The 23,927-nt window shown below is 35.1% G+C and overlaps 1 protein-coding gene across 6 annotated transcripts in view; it reads right to left on the reverse strand.

The window, feature by feature from the left end:
• SDCCAG8 (SHH signaling and ciliogenesis regulator SDCCAG8) overlaps positions 1-23,927 on the reverse strand; it is a 282,059-nt gene that overhangs the window by 91,650 nt on the left and 166,482 nt on the right. For all 6 annotated transcript variants that reach the window (XM_051993493.1, XM_051993494.1, XM_051993490.1 and 3 more), the window contains 2 exons: positions 19,410-19,537; positions 17,202-17,310 (listed from right to left, as the gene is read on the reverse strand). In XM_051993493.1, the coding sequence (XP_051849453.1) occupies positions 17,202-17,310; positions 19,410-19,537 (237 nt within the window). The remainder of the gene's footprint in view (positions 1-17,201; positions 17,311-19,409; positions 19,538-23,927) is intronic.

The raw sequence follows: 23,927 nt of genomic DNA on the forward strand, positions 1-23,927 counted from the left end.
TCCAGTTTCTAGCCACTACAAACAGGGCTGCTACAAACATTTTGGCACATACAGGTCCCTTTCCCTTTTTTAGTATCTCTTTGGGGTATAAGCCCAATAGAAACACTGCTGGATCAAAGGGTATGCACAGTTTGATAACTTTTTGGGCATAATTCCAGATTGCTCTCCAGAATGGCTGGATTCGTTCACAACTCCACCAACAATGCATCAGTGTCCCCGTTTTCCCGCATCCCCTCCAACATTCATCATTATTTTTTCCTGTCATCTTAGCCAATCTGACAGGTGTGTAGTGATATCTCAGAGTTGTCTTAATTTGCATTTCTCTGATCAATAGTGATTTGGAACACTCTTTCATGTGAGTGGTAATAGTTTCAATTTCTTCATCTGAAAATTGTCTGTTCATATCCTTTGACCATTTATCAATTGGAGAATGGCTTGATTTTTTATAAATTTGAGTCAGTTCTCTATATATTTTGGAAATGAGGCCTTTATCAGAACCTTTAATTGTAAAGATGTTTTCCCAGTTTGTTGCTTCCCTACTAATCTTGTTTGCATTCGTTCTGTTTGTACAAAGGCTTTTTAATTTGATATAATCAAAACTTTCTATTTTGTGATCGGTAATGGTCTCTAGTTCATCTTTGGTCACAAATTTCTTTCTCCTCCACAAGTCTGAGAGATAAACTATCCTATGTTCCTCTAATTTATTTATAATCTCGTTCTTTATGCCTAGGTCATGGACCCATTTTGATCTTATCTTGGTATGTGGTGTTAAGTGTGGGTCCTTGCCTAATTTCTGCCATACTAATTTCCAGTTATCCCAGCAGTTTTTATCAAATAATGAAATCTTATCCCAAAATTTAGAATCTTTGGGTTTGTCAAACACTAGATTGCTATAGTTGACTATTCTGTCTTGTGAACCTAACCTTTTCCACTGATCAACTAATCTATTTCTTAGCCAATACCAAATGGTTTTGGTGACTGCTGCTTTATAATATAATTTTAGGTCAGGTACAGCTAGACCACCTTCATTTGATTTTTTTTCATTAATTCCCTTGAGATTCTCGACTTTTTATTGTTCCATATGAATTTTGTTATTTTTTCTAAATCATTAAAATATTTTCTTGGAAGTCTGATTGGTATAGCACTAAATAAATAGATTAGTTTAGGGAGTATTGTCATCTTTATTATATTCACTCGGCCTATCCAAGAGCACTTAATATTTTTCCAATTATTTAAGTCTGACTTTATTTGTGTGAAAACTTTTTTGTAATTTTGCTCAAATAATTCCTGACTTTCCTTTGGTAGGTAGATTCCCAAATATTTTATGCTATCAACAGTTATTTTGAATGGAATTTCTCTTTGTATCTCTTGCTCTTGGATTTTCTTGGTGGTGTACAAGAATGCTGAGGATTTATGGAGATTAATTTTGTATCCTGCTACTTTGCTAAAATTATGAATTATTTCTAATAGCTTTTTAGTAGAATCTCTGGGGTTTTCTAGGTATACCATCATATCATCTGCAAAGAGTGATAGTTTGGTTTTCTCATTGCCTACTCTAATTCCTTTAATCTCTCGACTCTTATTGCAGAGGCTAGTGTTTCTAATACAATATTGAATAATAATGGTGATAGTGGGCAACCTTGCTTCACTCCAGATCTTACTGGGAAAGGTTCCAGTTTTTCCTCATTGCATATGATGCTTACTGAAGGTTTAAAATATATGCTCCTAACTATTTTAAGGAAAAGTCCTTTTATTCCTATGCTCTCAAGTGTTTTTATTAGGAATGGCTCTTGGATTTTATCAAATGCTTTTTCTGCATCTATTGAGATGATCATATGGTTTTTGTTTGGTTGGTTGTTGATATAATCAATTATGTTAATAGTTTTCCTAATATTGAACCAGCCCTGCATTCCTGGTATAAATCCTACTTGGTCATAGTGTATTATCCTGGGGATGATTTTCTGTAATCTTTTTGCTAATATTTTATTTAAGATTTTAGCATGAATATTCATTAGGGAGATTGGTCTATAATTTTCTTTCTCTGTTTTCAGCCTACCTGGTTTAGGTATCAGTACCATGTCTGTGTTATAAAAGGAGTTTGGTAGGACTCCTTCAATCCCTACTTTTTCAAATAGTTTATTTAGCATTGGAGTTAATTGATCTTTAAATGTTTGATAGAATTCAGATGTAAATCCATCTGGTCCTGGGGATTTTTTCTTAGGAAGTTGATTGATAGTTTGTTCTATTTCTTTTTCTGAGATAAGAGTGTTTAGGATATTTACTTCTTCCTCTGTTAGTTTAGGCAAGCTATATTTTTGGAGGTATTCTTCTATTTCATTTAAGTTGTCGAATTTATTGGCATAAAGTTGGGCAAAGTAACTCCTAATTATTGCTCTAATTTCCTCTTCGTTAGTGGTGAGTTCTCCCTTTTCATTTTTAAGACTAACAATTTGATTTTCCTCTTTCCTTTTTTTAATCAGATTGACTAAGGGTTTGTCTATTTTGTTGGTTTTTTCATAGAACCAACTCTTAGTTTTATTAATTAATTCAATAGTTTTTTTACTTTCAATTTTATTGATCTCTCCTTTTATTTTTTGAATTTCAAGTTTAGTGTTTGATTGGGGGTTTTTAATTTGTTCCTTTTCTAGCATTTTTAGTTGCAAGCCCAATTCATTGACCTCTTTCTCTATTTTATACAAATAGGCCTCTAGAGATATGAGATTTCCCCTTATTACCGCTTTGGCTGCATCCCATACATTTTGGTATGATGTCTCATTATTATCGTTTTCTTGGATGAAGTTATTAATTATGTCTATAATTTGCTGTTTCACCCAATCATTCTTTAGTATGAGATTATTTAGTTTCCAATTATTTTTTGGTCTACTTTCCCGTGGCTTTTTATTGAATGTAATTTTCAATGCATCATGGTCTGAAAAGGATGCATTCACTATTTCTGCCTTACTGCATTTGAGTTTGAGGTTTTTATGTCCTAATATATGGTCAATTTTTGCATAAGTTCCATGAACTGCTGAAAAGAAGGTGTACTTCTTTCTGTCCCCATTACATTTTCTCCAGAGATCTATCATATCTAATTTTTCTAGTATTCTATTTATCTCTTTGACGTCTTTCTTATTTATTTTGTGGTTTGATTTATCTAATTCTGAGAATGCAAGGTTGAGATCTCCCACTATTATAGTTTTACTGTCTATTTCTTCTTGCAGCTCTCTTAATTTCTCTTTTAAGAATTTAGATGCTACACTACTTGGTGCATATATGTTTAATATAGATACTGCTTCATTATTCATTCTATCCTTTAGCAAGATATAGTGCCCTTCCTTATCTCTTTTGATTAGATCAATTTTTGCTTTAGCTTGATCTGAGATCAGGATGGCTACCCCTGCTTTTTTGACTTCACCTGAAGCATAGTAGATTTTGCTCCAACCTTTTACCTTTAACCTGCATGTATCTCCCCGCTTCAGGTGTGTTTCCTGTAAACAACATATTGTAGGATTCTGGCTTTTAATCCATTCTGCTAACCGCTTCTTCTTTATAGAGGAGTTTACCCCGTTCACATTTATGGTTAAAATGACCAATTCTGTATTGCTTGCCATCTTGTTAACCCCGGTTTATGCTTTTCTCCCTTCTTACTCCCTTACCCCCCTTCCCAGTATTAAGCTTGTGAGCATCACTTGCTTCTCACAGCCCTCCCTTTTTTAGTATCCCTCCCCCCCCCTTAGAATTCCTTCCCCTAACTTACCCCTTTCCCTCCCAGTTCCCGTATTCCCTTCCGCTTAGCTTATTCCTTCCCTTTTCACTTTTCCCTTCTCACTTTTCAATGAGGTGGGAGAAGTTTCACCATAGATTGAATATGTCTTAAGATTTTTCACTTAAAGCCAATTCTGAAGGCAGTAAGATACCCATTATATTCATCCCCCTCCATTCTTTCTCTCAGATATAATAGGTTTCCTATGCCTCTTCATGAGATGTACTACCCCCACTTTACCCTTTTTCTGGTACAATGTCCTTTCCACATCAATTTCTAGAACAAGGTATACATGTAATCTTTATACATCTATATAGTCGAAATATAGTTCCCAAGATTAATCTTTACCTTTTTAGATTTCTCTTGAGTTCTGTACTTGTAGATCAAATTTTTTGTTAAGTTCTGGCTTTTTCATCAAAAATAGGTGAAATTCGCTTACTTCGTTGAATGTCCATCTTCTTCCCTGGAAAAAGATGCTCATTCTCGCTGGGTAAGTTATTTTTGGTTGCATCCCAAGTTCCTTAGCCTTTCGGAATATCATATTCCAGGCCCTTCGATCCTTTAATGTGGATGCTGCCAGATCCTGGGTGATCCTTATTGTGGCTCCTTGATACTTGAATTGGGTTTTTCTAGCCGCTTGCAATATTTTTTCCTTCGCCTGAGGGTTCTGGCATTTGGCCACTATATTCCTTGGTGTTTTGATTTTAGGATCCCTTTCAGTAGGGGATCAATGAATTCTTTCAATGTCTATTTTACCCTCTGTTTCTATGACTTCTGGGCAGTTCTCTTTGATAATTTCCTGGAAAATAGTGTCCAGGCTCTTTTTTTCATCATACTTTTCTGGGAGTCCGATGACTCTCAGGTTGTCTCTCCTGGATCTGTTTTCCAGGTCTGTTGTCTTCCCCAGAAGGTATTTCACATTCTTTTCCATTGTTTGATTTTTTTGGATTTGCTTGACTGATTCTTCTTGTCTCCTCGAGTCATTCAATTCCATTTGTTCGACCCTGATTTTCAGTGAAGTATTTTCTTCACTTACTTTTTAAAGATCTTTTTCTAATTGTCCCATTGAGTTCTTTTGTTCTGTGGAATTTTTTTCCATTTCGCCAATTTTGTTTTTTAGAGAGCTATTTTCTGTTTCCAGTTCACCAATCCTATTTTTCAAGGATTTTACTTCTTTATCCACTCTCTCTTTAACTGACTTCTCCAGGCTCTTTTGCCAAGCCTCCCTCTCCTTTTCCCATTTTTCTTCTAGCTCCCTTGTGAGAGCCTTTTTAATTTCCTCCATGAGATTCATCTGTGCTGAGGAACAGATGATCTCCTTTGGGGATTCACCTGGGGACTGTTTGTTTTTAGTCTCCTCAGGATTTGGAGTCTGCTCTTTATCTGTATAGAAGCTGTCAAGGGTTAAAGTCTTTTTCAGTTTCTTGCTCATTCTGTCTAATAATCAAAGACAAACTATCAAAGAAACAGAAGAAAAAAAACCTTTGAATGGAGGCTGCTTTCTTTGGGGGAGGGGCTGGGTGGTGTTGCCGAGCTTTTTATACAGACTGCGGGGGGCAGTAGTGAGGCCCTAACAGGACAGCGATGGCTGTGCTGAGCCTGCACTTTGAGATCCGAGCGCTCTGAGATCCGAGAGCATGCTGAGACACTGTGGGGGAGGGGTGGCCAGGTCCCGAGAGACTCCAGCTGTTTGGGGTTGTATTCTTCACCCTCGGTGTTTTTAACTTCTCTGCTGGGCTGCTGACTTGCTGCCGGAGCAAAGTATCTAATCCTGTAGCAAAGCTCTCCCCGCAGAGACGGCTGCGATCACTCCCCACCCCCTCTCCGCTCTGCTCGGCTCTGAGCTGCTTTCTGTGCTCTCGCTGCAGCTGCTGCCCGCAGCCTGCTTCCGATCTAATAATCGTCCCCGCCCTCGCGCAAAAACAGACCTTTTTTGACGAGTCTCAAGGATGGTTTCTCTTGGTAAATAATTGTATTTTTTTTTCAGTCGAGCATTAATTCAGAGGCATGAAATGAAATGGATAGTGAGAGAAAAATGCGGAGGTTACACAGCAGTGTGCCTCCTCTCCGCCATCTTGGCCGGAAGTCTCCAGGTCTTTAGGGTTCTAAGGGTAGAGCTGGTGCTGATCTATAGTGAACGTGTGAGAGAAGAATTTTTCTTACCAGGGACAATGAAACCATTAAGTTCAGAACAAATAATGATGATGATCATTATAATAAATATATCATAAACATAAAATAATATGTATATAATTATATTAATATAATAATCATTATTATTATGGCTGACTTTATGTAGTACTTTAAAGTTTACATAATTTCATTTAAGGACCATTATCATCAATCATTTTGACTCATGTCTTGCCATTGAACTTCTGATAACTCCAGAGGAGAGAGTGAGGCTGATGAATTTGCACAGCTCTGTCTCACTTAAATCCTTATCACTTGGGAATCAAGACATCACCCTACCAATGTCACTGTTCCTCTTTGAAAACAAAGGACAAACAACAACAGTATCATTTAGCCTTCAGAGCAACTTTTTGAGGTAGACAATATACTTTTGTTTTATAGATATGTCACTTTACCTCTTTTGATTATACTTCAAAACTCAGTTAAAACCCCAATCTTACCCATTTTTTTTTCCTGAAACAACTGGGGTTAAGTGACTTGCCCAGGGGCACACAGCTAGGAAATGTTAAGTGTCTGAGGCTCAGGTCCTTCTGACATTTAATGGCCTTTTCTAAGTCATCACTTTCCTTGACCTTTCTGTAACATTTGACACTACTTATCATCTCTCTACATTTTCATGATGCTGTTTTCTCTTGGTTCTCCTCTTTCCTGCCTGTCTATTCCATCAGTGTCAGGGGTTCTGAACCTGAGATCCAAGGAGCATTAAAGAATCTTTGGATAGATTCAAGGGAAGTCTGTAAACTTGACTGGGGAAAAATACATACATATTCAATATAACATATTTTCTTTGTGATCCTATGTATTTTATTTTGTGCATTGAAAAACATACTGAGAATGGATCCATCAAAGGAGTTCACAACACAAACAAAAAAAAGTTAAGAAACTGAGTTCTAAATCTTCTATGTACTGCCTTCTCTCTTTGACTTTTCATCCATGTCACCCTATGTGTTAAATCAGTTACCTAATCGCTCCATTTCTCTAAAATATGTGACCCTATGACCTATGACCCTTTTCTTTCCTTACCCAACGTTTAGGCCCTAATCACTTCTTAGATTCCTAAAAGAGTCTGACTAATAGGTCAACTCTCTCACCACTCCAATCAAACTTGCATACTAATACTGCCAAAGTGATTTTCCTTATGCAAAGAACTAACTAGATCACTCCTGTACAATCAACTGCAGGGATGTTAGGATCCTTATAAAGCAATAAGTCAGTTGCCTAATTTAACATGGTTCAGTATGATTGATCTGATCCTACAAGGAGATGTTATGGGCCAGAACTTGAAACAAGGTACTAAGTGGAATTGAGGAGACAATGTTTAAATCTAATTTAGAATTGATTTAATCCTACAACAAATAATGGTTTCCCAGTGATGTAATGATTGGTGTGTACTAAGTGTACAGCATATAAGCAAGAAGCTCTCAAGGCCAAAGAGCACTCTGGGAGATACAGAAGCCCACAAGGCCACTCTCGGAGGCGGAAGTCAGATTCATTCCATCTTCCACCTTTGTGTTGGCTGGAGGCTGAAGAAAGCAGAGGAAAAGGACAAGCTGCAAGAGCTCTTGGAACCAAGCAGAGAGAGAGGCCTCTAAGCAAGCTAACCGGGCCCAAGAGATAAGAAATAAACAGTTTGGATCTTATTAGCTGGCTGTATTTGGAGTGATTATTACTCTGAACTGAAACTAAGGCTGCCTCCAGAAACCTCCCCAAGAGACCTGCTCCCAGAGAGAACCATCTTATATTATAAAAAAGAAGAGAACACCGCACAGGGGCTCTCTATTTCTTCTAGAATTAAAACCTTTCATAGTCTTGCCTCAATTTAACTTTCCACCTTCATTGTTCTTTACTTTGCCTCTGGTATTTGTGATCCAGCAAAATTGACTTTCCTTCTCTTTCTCATAGGTGATATTCCCTTCTCTCAGTTACTTCCATACTCTATATAAGCCATTTTCTATGCCAAAGCTTCTTAAACTGTGGGTCACAACTCCATACGGAGTCACATAATTAAATGTGAGGGTCATGTAATTATGATTTATTAGTAGTAAATGTTTGATTTATAGACAGATTTTATATGCCTATGTACTCATGGTCATGCAAAAATTTCTCTGGTGAAAATCTGGAAAGATTAAGAAGTTCAGCTCTATACCCAGAACCTGCCCTTCCTCAGCTACACAATATTATAACCTGACTTTTCTTTCATGACAATTCAAGCATCACCTCCTTCTACATCTGATGACTTTTCTGATTCTCCCTAACTGCTCAAGTGCTCTCCCTTTCAGATGATTGTATATTTAACGGCTTCACATTTATTTGCCTTTAGTTTCTTCATATACTTGTCTCTCCCATTAGAGGGATTGTTTCATTCCTTGTAGTTATGCCTCTGCACATAGTACAGTGTCTATATCAGTCAATAAATGCATATTGATTAATGATCTCCTCAGATCCCATGACTTTAATTTTGGTTTTCTACAGAGGCATTCAGTTATTCATCTAACTCTGTGCTCTCTCCCCTGATCTCCAGCTCTGTTTCATCTCCATTAGGACCATGCCTAGAACATGGTAAGAACTTAAAACTTTTTCATTAAATTTATTCACTCATTCACCACAAAAAGCTTCTCAGATATTTCCATCTGAATTAATCATGTATCTCAAACTCAACATGTCCAAAATTGAACTCACTGCCTCAAGTAAAGAACTTTAGATATATTTACAGCAAAGTTCACCCATAACACTACCTGAAATATTGGAAAGAATGCTGAGATTGAAATCAATAAGACACTTAAGGTTCTGTCTCTGACACCTAGTAGCTATTTGTTAAGTGACCCATAACACTTATCAGCTTAATTCAACTCCCTAAGACTAATCTACTAAAACAAAGATGGTTGTGGTGTGTTTGATGGAAGAGAACTCCCCAAGTGGGCAAAAATCACAAATTATTAATGTATGGGCAGGAATATGTGGATAGATCACATTTATTCATGCCAATTTCATTATATTAAATTTGGCTAATACAGATTGAGGACTGGAAAGTTACCTCCTTTCCAAAAACCATCCAGATAACAATGTTCTCATCACCAAACCTCAAAGTCTTTCAGACAAGCACCTATGACCAGGGTTTTAACTATATTTTCTCCCCCCAGTGACTCCTCATTTTTATCTTTTGTTTATGCCAGGATTTTCCTAGTTATTATCACAATGTACCAAAATTCAGTAATAGCAAAAATACCAAAAAAAAAATTCACAGAGTAGCAAATGATTGCAAATCTATTAATTATGATGTAGCAGGGATAAATGAAAGGGAGAAGACATCTGGTTCTTTAACTATACCTTCACCTTATAGGCATTAATCATGAGGTAGAGGAAAAGGTACAGAATTTGGAGTCAGAAAAACCTGGGTTGTAGTATCACCTTTGTGACCCCAGGAAAGTCATTTCACTTCTATCTCAATTTTTTATCTATAAAATGGGAATAATGATATCTTTAATGCCTACCTTTGGTTCAAATGTGATAATGTTTATAAAGTGATACAGTCATGTTGGATCTCTCTGTCCTTCAGGTTTCTCACAATGGTTGTTTTCTTCTCTGAACTTAACATATTCTAAGTTGTATTACGGTTATTTATGTGCCAATCTTATCTGCCTACTATATTAGAAGCTTCCCAACCATAAGGCATATGTCTAGTTTTATCTTTGCATTTCCAGTACCCAACATAGTCAGTATCTCGTTTATAAAGATGTATTTAATGGGGTCATTTAATTGAAATGATTGTATTTACCAGCCAATTTTTCCAAGTTAAAGATATATTTGAGGGAATAGAGAGTACATGTATTTTAAGACTTTATACCATCCACTATTGTGAGAAAATCTAGTTTATTTTAAAGTTTTTAATATATAAATTTGTTTTTTTCTGATGTTTTTATAAAACAGCCAAATTTATCATACAATTACAATAAATATGAGTTGTAAGATATTTTATTGCTATAATTAGAATTACAATGATTGCTTTTTTAGGGGTGTTATATCACCTTAATTTTTATCCTTTTAAATCATGGTTTATTTTTTGGTAACTGTTTTCATGGACCAACATTATTCTCCTGCTGTAGAGTGTAATTTCTGTTTTATCCCAAGATAACATCAACCAAACATGCAGGAAAAATAGTTCAACCGAGTGTGTGTTCTTTACTTCAATTAAACTCACACAGTTGGATACTTACTGTTGCCAAAACAGTAATATAATTTATACATTATAGTCCACACAGTAAAACTACACTAAAAGTCATTTAACAATATTTATAACATCATAAAATACAGTGTTAAAATATATGAACTGCAATATGTACCAAAATTATAAAATTTGTTTCTCATCATCAGTGATTAAAACCAGGATCATTGCTCTAGCTTCAATACTCACAACCCTGGTGACAGATTAGAATTCAAATCTTAATGATCAATTTACAATTAACAAGATAGAAGTGAAACAAATTAAACCAACCATTATATATAATGAGACCCAATGGACTCCCATTGTTTCCTTAATTACAAAACGCAAATCACAAATACACAATGGGCAGTATAAGACATCACTCCACAAGCCTAGCAACTCAGAAAGTGACAATCGCAGAAAAAAAAAAAATAGAAGTAAAACCATGGAGACATCAGCTATCTGACATTTTTTTACATTTAAAAACACTAAAAGGTAGGGTTGGAGGGGGTGGGTAATCAGAAGAGCAAGGATCCTCTTCCTTCGGTTGGAAGAGATGCTCTCCTAAATGGTATGCCCTTCAAAAGTCTTTTAATGTTAACTTTGAGAACAATGTAAAGTTGTACTATTGATTCATATTTGTGAATGGTGAGGAGAAGAAATAAACTGAATTTCATAAAGGAAAGCCACAGCGACAGACTGACAGCAAATTATGTTTCCTCCCTTTAAACAAACTTAATTTTAACATTTACTAGATGAGTCTATTCTTATAGGTTCACATAATAGCAGTAAATGATGAATATAATAAAATAATGATAGTTGGCATTTTGATATCTTTTTTAAGGTTTGCCCAGCAATTTTTATACATTCACCTATTTGATCCTCATAAAAACCCTGTGAAAACAGTTGTCAGATTTTCCTGACTTTGGGCTTGGTGCTCTATTGACCGAGGAAGCCAAGACTGAGAGAGCATAAGTGACTTGTAAATAGTAGCATAGCTAATCAGTACTTACAAAGGTAAGCCTATATTTCCAGTCTTCCTGGCTCCATTCTCAGGGTTCTCTATCCACTACACCAGGACTTCTTAAACTTTTTTCACTTGAGACCCCTTTTTGTCCAAGAAATTTTTACATGACCACAAGTATATCTATATTTATATGATAGATAACACAAATCAAACATTTGCTGATAATAAATCATAGTCATTTATTTTAAAATAATTCTTTGGTATAAATATAACATTAAAGATGAAAGCAAATTTGCTAAATAGTAAGATGGATATGCTTGTTTATTTCTACTAAAGAATTCAATGTTGGCAGAATATTTGATATCTTTTACTATTACCTAATTTTTCACAACCCTTTATGGGGTCATGACCCACAGACCCACAGGGTTGGAGCCCTGAAGTCAGGAGGACCTGAATTCAAGTCTAGCCTCAGACACGTAATGCTTTCTAACTATGTGAGACCCTGAGCAAGTCACTTAACCCCAATTGTCATACATACACAAATAATAATAATAATAATAATAATAAAGAAGCTTTATACTATGCCACTTTGCTACCTCACACACACAGGCTGCAGGACATAAAATATTTAAATAATTTTAGTGTTAGAAAGGAATAACACACATAGAGACTTTCAGAGAGTAGGACCATGTTGGGGATTAAACACCTAATATGTACGAAGCACCGTGCTTTGTACAGATAGCTATAAAATGAAAAGAAAAAGTCAGTTTTTAAGAAGGTTATGGTCGGTTTCCTTGCAGGGAAAGGAGATATGCACTGTCCCAAAAGTCATGGTACAGGTTCAAGCCACTAAGCTTAATCTATACAGATGAAATCAACTCAACATACTTTTTGTGGCACAGCCTACCACAAGAGTGGCAAAATAGATAGGAATATAAGAAGATGAAAAGTCCAATCTGCCAGTTTTCCTGCTGATTCTGAAAGGCATGTATTTAACTGACTCGATCTATTAGTAAGACAGATCATTTAATTTAGTATGAATCAACTTATGTAGTAATGGACTGTGGATAATACAGAACTGTATCACTGAAATATAGGAGAGAAAGGAAGTCTTAAAAGCAATCATGCTTTTCATTTTGATGACAAGTATATAACAAATATCTTTCATGAGAATTTATCAAATTCCACCTTTAGGAAAATCCAGAAGGAAATCTCTTAATTACACTAAAATAATTATTTTGGGGCACTGGCCCATTGAAATTTTAAAAGAACTCATTCATTCATTCATTTAATAAACCCTTACTGGTCATTTCCTACATTCAATCTCCCATAAATCATACTTATATGAAAGCCAAATAAGTCTGATATATTTTAAAATACCATAAAATGTGTCTCATTTCAAACTGCAATGAATATAAGGTACTTTTGAAGTTAGGCATAGGATATATGCAGATTTCCTTCCTGTACAATAAAAAGAGAAACAAATAAAATTGATCTTAAAAAGAAACAATCTTGGACTTTTGATACAATGCTGATTATTTCAGTCTTCACACATGTTTCTCCTGAGGAGCCTAAAAGCAGAATTGGGCCCATTTTCTGAAAATCATAAAATATAAATTCCACAGAAATCAGGTGAAGAGCCTAAAAAAAAAAAGAAAAGAAAACAAAACAAAACAAAACTACATTTCCTTTATTTCTCTCTTTTTACTGCCATTTAGTTTTTGTGGAATTTGGTGTTTGGAATTCTTGCTTTCTTTGCTATAGAAGGTAATAAAGGACAGGATGAAAATAACAATGGCTTAGGTTGTAACAAGATTACCTAACACTTCTTCATTAACTTGTATTTGATTCTCAAACAATCCTTCTGCAAAACAAATAGTGTGACCATTATTTCCCTCATTAGAGGTTATACCAGAGGACGTCTGCAGTCCCTTGCATCTCTTATAATCCATGATATTATACAGTAGGAACACTGAGATTCAGAGAGGTTAACTGAATTAATAAAGGGTCACAAAACTCCATGTTCTAACTGGAACTTCGAACTCAACCATATAAGTGTCACATTGAGACATGGTGCAATGGGAAGCATGCAGCGTTTATGTTCAAAGTAGCAGGGTTTCAATTCCACTCTACTACTCATGAGTTTTGGGACATCTAAGCAAAGGTTTTCTCATCTGTAAAATAAGGGGGCTGGATGAGATGATCCCCTCCAGAAAGAACTAAAGTCATGATCCTATGAGCCAATGATTCCCAGGACATAATGAATTCCCTTAAGAGGGGAAAAGACTGACTCAAGAAACAGGAACATGGAGAAAATGTACTTTTTGTGAGGTTGTAAAATATAAAGTAGTGGGTGACAGAGTAGAGTGTTGAACTTGGAGTTAATTCAAATCTCTCCTCAGATACTTACCAGCTGTGTGATTCCGGGCAAATCACTTAATCACTGTCCGCCTCTGTTTCTTCATCAGTAAAATGAGAATCATGATAGCACCAACCTCCCAATTTTGTTGTGAGGATCAAACGAGATATTAAGTGTTTTGCAAATTAAAAGCTATATATAGACGCAGGTAGGTAGTGTAGTGGATAGAAGACCAGCACTGAAGTCAGGAGGAGCTGAGTTCGAATTTGACTTCAGACACTTATTAACATGTCCTAGCTGTGGGACCCTGGGCAAATCACTTAATACCAATTGCCTCAAAAAAAAAAAAAAATCTATACATAAATAAATGCTAGTTATTATGATTTTAGAGGCTTCTCAAAGTTTTTTTTTTTTTAATGTTTCAAAAACTAAATTCAATCTCTTTTACAGCTAGGGTGTTTGGAGATGAGGAAAAAATCCAACAACTTTACATCATAGATATATGGTATGATGAGAGCTAAATCTTCAACAATTGGAGTTATGGAGAAGTTTATATTTTATCTTGGAGATAATAAAGAATATGCAATCTGTTGAGTATGTGAATGCTGGGATAAGATATATACTTAAAGAAAATTGCTTTAACAGCTTTGTTGAAGATGAATTGGACTGAGGTGAGATTTGAGGGCAAGGGGGAGAAGGTAGCCATCAATAGCAAAAATTATAGAGAAGTCAAGAAAGGTGAACACTAAAAAATACCATCAGATTTAATATATTTATATGTAATAAATATATACATATTACTAGTCACATTCTGCATTATACACAGTATGTTTTAGAAGTTAAATGTATTATCGCTTAAATTAATCAAAAAATCACTTTTAATATCATGGTAAAATACTTTTTAAAATAAGGAGAGAGCCCTGGTGTGGAGTCAGGAAAACCTGAGTTCAAATTCAGCCTCAGACACTTCTTAAGCTGTGTGTCTCTGAGCAAGTCATTTAACACTTGTTTCCCTTGGTCTCCTCATCTGTAAAATGGGAATAAAAGCAGCACCTACCTTCTGGAGTTGTTGTGAGGATCAAGTGAGATAATAATTGTAATGTTTCTGGTACACAGTAAATGTTATATAAACATTACTTATTATTTTTATTGTTACTACTACAAAGTCAAGTTCAAGACCATGAGGCATCTGAGGCCAGGAGAAAGACACAAATTTTAAAATAAATAATTTAGATAAGGAAAGAGGCGGGAGAGATATATCAATAATTAAGAGGATATTTGGTGGCCTAGAAATAGTTTCATCTGGTCATATTCTAGATCTCTGTGAAACTGATGCATATCTAATTTGCATCCCCATAAAATCCTGATAATTATTCTTACTTGAAATTCTATTACTATCCCTTTTATCAGAATTTTTGCTTTCTATTATTATTTCACTGACTTCTTCAAAGTAGCAAATGAAATGCAGTATCCCTATTTTAAATTGTTATATTCAGATATAGTGAGCTAAAAATTCAAAACATGATACTAACAAGTTAATTACATATAACATATATGTTCTGGTGGTTGCTTGTAATATGCATCAATGAAAGTAAATCAAATGGCTCCAATCAATCAACCTAAAAAACTCCAAAACAACTAGAGATCCTTATGTTGGTGTTTTCTTTGGAGAAATAAATTAATTCCTACTGACCTTGCCCCATCATAAAAAAACCCCAAACCTTTAATTAATCTATGAAAATGGTGCAAGTATCTTCAGATGGTGAGAGATGGTGGAGGATAGAAGGTCCTTGCATATTATGGTCCATGGGTCATGAAGAGTTGTGCACAATTGAATGACTGAACTGACGAAGCAAATCTCTTCATTTCTTGTTCTTCATCACCCCTAATTAACATGTTTCCCAAATGGTCCATGTCTGCTTAACAGTATGCCAGTTCCAGAATTCCTTGTGTCCTGCCTGAGTTTCCTTTGAAATCAGTTTGATGGTCATATATATGCTTTTCTAGTTAGTCAAAACCAATCAATGTATTGTCCAATTAGACATGAGGGACTTTGATCATACACAGACACTGTAAGAGGAAAGAGTAAGGTCTTTGGTACTCCTGGATTTTGCAGCTGCCCAAGAGAGATACCATTTATTAGTTTGCCACTTGTAGTTGTTGGATATTCAAGAAAAAGTGTTCTAATAAAGAAGCAGTGTTCTGATACTCCTGAAATTTTCTTTCTCAACATGGATACATAAAACATTGGTTTGTTTTTATGCTGTTGTAATTAAACTGGGAAAAATATTCTGAAAAAAAATAGAAGAGATGCAGATCCCTAGAACTACCTGCATTATTTTATCAGATTGTTATGTTATATAACATTTATTTTGACTTTCTCTTTTACAATACTTAGTGAATTTTTGTATAATCCATGAAATTTTTTTTATATTCAAATTACATTTTAAAAATTAGCTTAAAAATTAGCAAATATTGCTATAGGAGGAATTTTAGGAATTAGTTATTTGTTTTGTAGATGAGAAGGAAGCTCATTGACTTGAACATGATCAGTTACCTAGTATTAGACTTGGCACTGGTAGCCCAGTTTCTCCTCAGGCATCTTCAAAGCTGAATTAATTCTTTCAATTTAACTAATACACTTAGGCTTATATAGAAGACATTTAATAAATACTTGCTGAATGATTGATTATGGTACCTAATCTAACCAAGGAAAAATAAATATTCTCTGGGAACATATGGCTGGCTATAAAAACATGAAAAACAATTCACATAAAGGTCCAAATTAATAAAAAGCTACAAAAGAGCATTGGCATTTCTCTGGTTGCTTCTTCCATAATAAAGCACATTTCAGAAATGATTTTGTTTCTGAAACATGCCCCTTCTATTGAGAGGAAACACAAACAATTAACTGAAATATATGACTAAAAGTTACTTTTTATTTGTTCATTAGGAGATAGTGCTGATAATTTTGGCATAAAATTGTTCTTTTTTAAGGTAAGATATTTACTGTGTTTCTATAAGAATATTTTGAAAAAGGAGAGGCAATAGACAGAATCAGGAAGATTGGTGTTGAGATCTATCTTTTTAAGTCTGTAGCTTTATGAACCTGGGCAAGTCACTTATTTGGTTTCTCACTGTCTCAGGCAATGATACCCTAATTATTTGTCTACAGGGTTATTGTGAGGAGCAGATAAATTAAGTTATGTATGTAAAGTACTTTACAAACCTTAAAGTACTGTGCAACTGCTAGATATTACTATTATTATTACAATTTTAATCTATTAAGACTTACAAAGGTTTGTATCTATTTCAGTTGAGAGAGTTCCACCAACATTAATTGAGAGTCCCCACAAACTGATAACATATCCAACTCCTTGGTACACTGGCATATTTTGCTAAATAATTTTCCTTCTGAAATTTTCTCTTCTGTAATTACCTATTTCTTGTATCTGTTTTAGGGTAGTACACATTGACAATACACACACACACACACACACACACACACACATGTGCACATGTGTAAAACCAGCAATGCAGGTATAACAATTGGGAAAACATTCAAAAAGAGAATAGCATTTATTTTAAAGAATATTAGCATCTACAAGAGACAGTTCCATTTAATTATATAAAGAGTAGACAAAATGCTTGTTCTACCTTTTCAGAAGATAAATAATAGAAATCTTACAAATAAAGTATTATATGACCTACTTTGGCTTACCTGCTTTTGTCTGTGATTTCTTCCAATTTCTGGGCTAACAGACGGCATTCTTCTTTCAACTTTGCCATAAACGTATTCTGGGAGCTCAGCAATGAAAATCGTTCATTTTCTAGAAATAACAATATTCCCCCATCCCAAGCAATTAAGATGATTATGGTTGAAGCTTTGCAATGTTATCACATATGAAAAAATAGAGACCTTGTTTTTCATAGGTCATTTTCAGTGACCCTTAGGTTCAAAGGGCATTTTCTACTTTTGTATAAATTTCCTGAGGAATTCAGTTTTGTAAATATCACAAAACTAACAAAGGCCTCAATCACACATATGCTGATCAAAATTTTTAAAAATACATGTCAGAATACCTTTGCAAAGCAACAGATGAATATCCTAATGCTAGTTAGTTACAATGATTATTTATTATTTATTATAAATTCAAAGTGTTACCTAATTAATTTTTCACAAATATAGAATGAGATGAATGGAAACTTATTAGACAATTCTTTGGTATAATGCATTTACTTCATGTACTATATATACATACATATATATATATATATATATTATAGTCTTTTTATTCCTCAACTTTGAACAGGAAAGTATTTGCTTGCCCCTTTCCTCTTCTGTCCCTCCCATGATATTTTTCCCCTTGGAATACTGGTTTGGTAGGAACTACTTCAAAAATGTATTGATAGCACCTGAAGAAATGGAAATTACCTGTAAAAAAGAAATGTGTTCAAAGAAGTGTTAAAGATGGTAAATTACTCTGGATCAAGCCTTCAGATGCTCTGCCTAAGGCTCCGTAATCACTGGGCCTCTGGTAGCAGTGGCAGCCTGGAACAATTTATCCCATAATTTTCTCTCTCTCATGTTGGTGGCAAAATAACCCAATAGGTCAAGTCTAGTCAGAATTTATTATTGTTAGCCATGGGCCAATATAAGAAAATATCTTTTTTTAATTTGAAAAGATAATTATATAGGTCAATAAAATATAGAACTAAGTTATTTAGTTAAAATCCTTTAGTTAATAATTTCTCCAAGAAACAATATGGGTAATATTAACCAGGGCATGCATGAATTATCAAACATTCTATATGAAGCATACAATAAAACATATAAGCTTTAGGTATAAAATAATTAGTGATTGATAGTGTATGGTTTACAAAACAAACTATATCTCAATATTCTAAAAGTAACAATAAAATTTTGGGGAAAGAAATGACCAATCTTTTTCTCTCTTAATAATACATACTCCTTATAGAATCTATGGCATGAAATTGTAATAATTGATACTGTCTTGTTTTGACCAACACTATCTGTAAACATACCCAACTGGACACTGAAAAGGACTAAAGGTGACTGTGACTGAACAAATCAAACTGCAGAGTTTGAAAGTGCATTTTACTTTCAAATGAAAAGTAGAGTTACTGGCCAACTGAATTTGCAGAAAGAAACCAATGTGATGAAAGACGGCAGTTTTTAGCCAAGTTGCCAGCTGTGGTCAATGCCTTGTATTAGTGAATTTTAACAGCAGTTGCAATAACTTGAAGAATGCAAAGGATTAAACATCCTTTCTAGATTTGGTGGGGAGAAGGATCATACAAATGCTAAAAATGTTCGAGGCTGCAAAGATTAAATAAAGGAACATATCAATTTGGAGGCACTGAATTACATCCAGCTGCGACAGTGAATTAAGAACCGATTAATGGCTAAAGCTTTTCTCCAGTTTGGATGCTGAGGCAAACTCATTAGGCTTTTAGAGTAGCTATAATGTGTGTACTGTGGGAACTGTTCAATGCTATTCAGGAGACTTTAACTGTAAGCTCAGAGCATTTCCCGCAGAGCTTCTGATGCTATTTTCTTTATATAACATGTGTGCCTGAAAATCCAGCCAAAAACAAGCCCTTTGTTTTTCTACTTTGTTGTGGTCTCTCTCAGCTTTACGTTTCTTGAACACAGGTAAATAAACTCATAATCCAGATGGTGCAACAGATGTGAGAGCAGCACTCTGAAATCAACAGACAGTGGGCAATACTTTCCATTTTCTCTTTTAAACGCTAACTAATATGTAATTCGGAATCTCCGGTGTCGTTAGCATCTGCTCCCTTCGGCCAGCCAAAGGTTACAGGTGTTCCTGATGTCATTTCACAGTGAGGCGTGGGCCTAGCTTGTGAGCCAGTGCCCAGGCTCTAATCCTTCCCGACCACCTACCAGCTTTCTCATGCTGGGCTTCCATTTGCTGCATCTTCTGTGTCAGCTCCTGCTCTCTTTGCTGGGCCTGAAGGGCTTGGGCCTTTGCGTTACTGCTAAAGCTCTGCTGAATGCTTTCTTTTTCCAGCCTATAAAGCAGAGGAAACACACAGAAATTTAGCACTCACACGCACAAAGCCCCCACAAACAAAATCCCCTATAGTCTCACAGATAGCTGATACATAATAGTTTAGCATAAAAGCATTCCATCTTCATCATAACTAGCCTCCCTCTTTTAGGAGAAAAAAATATTGACCTCCTACAATGTCAAATGTTTGTCACAAACTTACTCTAAATGGACAAAAAGTAGAGTATTAAAAGTAAGGCTTTACAAATTCATTATAGCATTTAACAATAGTTGCATAACATCTCCCTCATTCAAAGCATAGCATTATTTATTAATATAAGTTCATTTTAATTTGTTCTGTCAAATACAATGTGGTTTGTAAAACAGTGTTACAGATGGACATTGAATTCCACATTGAAAAATGATATAAATGGACATTCAAAGGATGACTATGGGAAAGTCTCATGATTTTTATGGTAGTTCAGATTTGATCATAACATTTTAGTCTAACGTAGATTAGGAATGTGTATTTTGCATCTTTAGTTAATCTTCTGCCATCCCCAAATGTTTCCTATTCTGATGCTGGTGTTGAAGGAGCCAGTAATTCAAAATAGCATGAACTTATGGCGAAGATAGAGAATCTGGCTCCCTTTTCACATCACAAAGTTTTAATGAAAACTGAAATAATGGGAGGGAATCCATCCAGGAGCAAGTGAATGATCCTGTAGTGCCAAGTTGGTCTGTTTTCACTTACACATATTGACCCGTTGTGCTACATAAAGATAAGGAAAAGATGAAATTGTAACTCTAGGGGTGGGGTGAGAGGCGGGTAGGAAGGAGAACCGTTTCTCTCAGGGTTGTGCACTGAAATCTTTTTTTAAAGGTTTCAAAGGAGAGAACGTGGAGAAAACTAACAGACTGCTTTCTTTATTCCTCAGAAAAATTTCCAGAGGCCTCTTGGGAATATGGATCCATAAACACAATTAGGAAATCAACTTTACATAGAACAATGTGTTTTATACGTCTCTAAATTCATCATGTGAGACTATGAATATAGTCACCTATGTTTTTGCCTGATCCTCAACTAATTTATAAATTTTATGATGGTCAAGGGCTGCATTTTATATTGATAATAATTCTCATTGAACACTTTGAAGTATATGAAATAATTTTCCTCGAAACAATTCCATAAAATAGGTTATATCATACATGGCTAATAATTGGAAACTTAACATTATATACAATATAAAATATTAAAATATTGATAAATAATAAATAAAATGTAGAAATAAAATTATATATGTCAGCTGTTGTCATTATACATGTGGAGAATGTTATTGTAAAAGCAGCCTTAGCTCTGGAGTCCCAAGATCCAGGGCCTGAGCCTGTGTGACACTGGGCACATACATCACTTAACCTTGCTTGATATATTTTGACATTTGTAAAATGAGGTGGTAGCCTTTATATTCTCAGCACCTGTTACAGAGGGGATAATTAACACTGCTTAGTTAGTTAGCTAGTAAGAGCTACTCTCTCTCTCTCTGTCTCTCTCTCGTGTCTCTTGCACTTTAGATGCTATTATTATTTAGATTCTATTATTCCTATTAGAGAAACTGAGGTTCTGACAGGTCAAGAAATATGCCCATGGATCAACTTTGGTGGTGACCTGATCTTACCTGGCTCACTATACCATACCACAACATATAATTTAGTGCACTGCAATAAATCATGTTTAATATTTATTGACTATGGAAGAAATTAACTCAATGTTCTACTGGTGATGGTATAGCCTCAGATGACATCACCCACTGATATCAATAGAACCTAAATGGTATCACCATGTAATATAAGCATATCACACATATGGGACTGGTTTTGTATGAGAAATATTAGAAAATATTATGAGTTTTTTTCCTGTCACTTTCTGACTTACACAGATACTTCTACATATTGAACTATTTGTAGGAATTTCTCATCCATACTTCCTTAATTTACTAATTGGGTTATTACATAGCCTTTGGTAACCCTAAACATAAATATTTTGAAAAGGCTAATATTATTGGCCCAGTATTGTTTTTGGCACTTTAGCTCCTAGATTCTAGCAGTTCAATATGTAGGATGGTGTTACAGCACCAATCCCAGGATGATAATGCACTTGTGCTTTACTCAGACAGAATCTTTGGTGCTTCATATGAAGGTCCATGTTATAGGAGAAATTGTTACAAGGTGTTTCTAGTAGCACATTTTCTTGAACAGTATTCAGAATCTCATCCATTGCTAAATTCTTCACCATGGCAATTTAAATGCATTTGAAAGTTATTTTAAGATAAGGAACTGAATGTAGTCATGTCAGGTTCCGGTAACTAGTCAATCAATCAGTTAATATTTATTAAGTACCTACATGTGCCAGGTACTTTGCTAAGCACCTGGGGTACCAAAAAAGTCAAAAGACAGTCCTGACCCTGGAGAGACAACATGCAATAAGCTATGTTCATGATATTTTAACTAATATTAGTTAAATATTAAGTAACTTGTATTTTCTGCTCCTCTCTCCTCTCTTTCTCTTTCTCTCTCTCTCCTCTTCCCCCCCCCTCTCTTTTTCCCCCTCTCTCCCTTCTTTCTTCCTTCTTTCAACCTCTTCCACTCTCTCACTAATCTTCAGTCTCCCTCATCTATTGACTACTTTCTTGCTACCTAAAAACAGATCTTTGTCTCTCCATTCTTTAAAAACATGCTCATTTGAGCCTACCAGACCTATTTGCTGTTTTTTCCTTGCTTTTGAAGCTAAACTCCCTTCAGAAAGAATTCTATCCTGAATGTCTCAATTTTTCCTTCTTTCACTCATTTCTAAGCCCTTTGCAATTTTATTCAACTAAAACTCTCTAAAGTTACCAGCAATTTCTCATTTGTCAAATGTAAATCTCTGACACCTTCTATCACTCTTCTCTGCTGGAATATTCACTCTTCTTCAAGGTTTCTCCTCTTTTGCTTCCCAAATAGTCCCTTCATTGTTGCTGGACCTTCATCCCTGGTTTTGGTTTAGTACCTGGTATTTTGCACTTAATAAAAAAAAAAGCCATTCTCACTAATTGTGGGTGTCCCCCAAACTTCTGTCCTAAGCACTCTTTTCTTCTCCTTCTATACTATCTTGTTTGATAATCTTATTAATTCCAATGGGTTCTCCTGAACTCCATTCTCGATTCATCAATTGCCTTCTGGAAATTTTGAACTGGATGTTCCATTGACAATTCAAATTCAATATATTCAAAACATAACTCAATCTTTCTGCCCAAGTCCTCCCATTCCAAACTTCCCTATTACTGTCATCAAAAGGCACCATCCTCCTTCCTACTTGTAACATCATTTTCATCCTTGAATCCTTCCGCTAATATGTTAATGAACATGAATAATGTTGCCAAATCTTGTTATTTCTACCTTCTCAACAGGACCCAGGAATATCGCTTTTTCATTCACATGCTGCCACTCTGATACAGTCTCTCATTATCTCATGCCTGGACTACCACAATAGCTTAATGCTTGGTTCCTGTCTTAAGGCTCTCCTTACCCCCAATTTATCCTTCAATAAATTACCAAAGTGATTTTCTTGAAGTACAGCTTTTACCATATCTCTCTTCTACTTAGTAAATTCCAGTGGTTCTTTATTATCTCCAGAATCAAATAAAAAATGTTTGACTTTTTAAACCCTTTAAAACATGGCCCTTTCCTACCTCTTTCTGATCCTCTTATACTTTATTCACCTCTACACAACTATATAATCTAGATCCAGTAGCCTAAGTGCTCTTCCTTCCACATAAAACCTACTTCCCCAACTCCATGCTTTCCCTCAGTTTAAGGAAGCAATCTGACTTCCCTCATGATGCAGCTTAAAACCTACCTTGTGCAGGAAACTTTTCCTGGCCATTTCTCTTACCCTCATTCCCTCTTTCCCCATATTCTTCCATTCCTCTTAATGCCTTGGCTCTGAAATACTTTCTTTTTACACTGAGTATATCTTGTATATAAACAGTTATTTCCCCCATTAGAATATGAGCTCTTTCAGATAAGAACTACATTTTTGCTTTTCTTTGTATCCCTAGTTTTTAGCACAGTGCCTGATTATTACACTTAATAAATGCTTTTTTGACTGATTGATAAAATGACATATACATTTTTCAGACAAAGAAAGAGCATGGATTAGTTTTGATGATTATGCCTATTTTTATATGAGAAGACGTTTATTTTGGGATGCTGGGCAGGAGAAAACAGGGGGATGGATAATTGTCATAAAGTAAAAAAGAACATCAAGGCTACAGTTAAAAATACATAGGAAAGAGAAGTTGAGAAGTATACAAAGATAATCAAGGCAATGTTTATACTATTACATTAAATGTAATAGGGGTAAAAAATGTAAT

The sequence above is a fragment of the Antechinus flavipes genome, chromosome 4, assembly GCF_016432865.1.
Source record: "Antechinus flavipes isolate AdamAnt ecotype Samford, QLD, Australia chromosome 4, AdamAnt_v2, whole genome shotgun sequence".
NCBI classification, from domain to species: domain Eukaryota; kingdom Metazoa; phylum Chordata; class Mammalia; order Dasyuromorphia; family Dasyuridae; genus Antechinus; species Antechinus flavipes.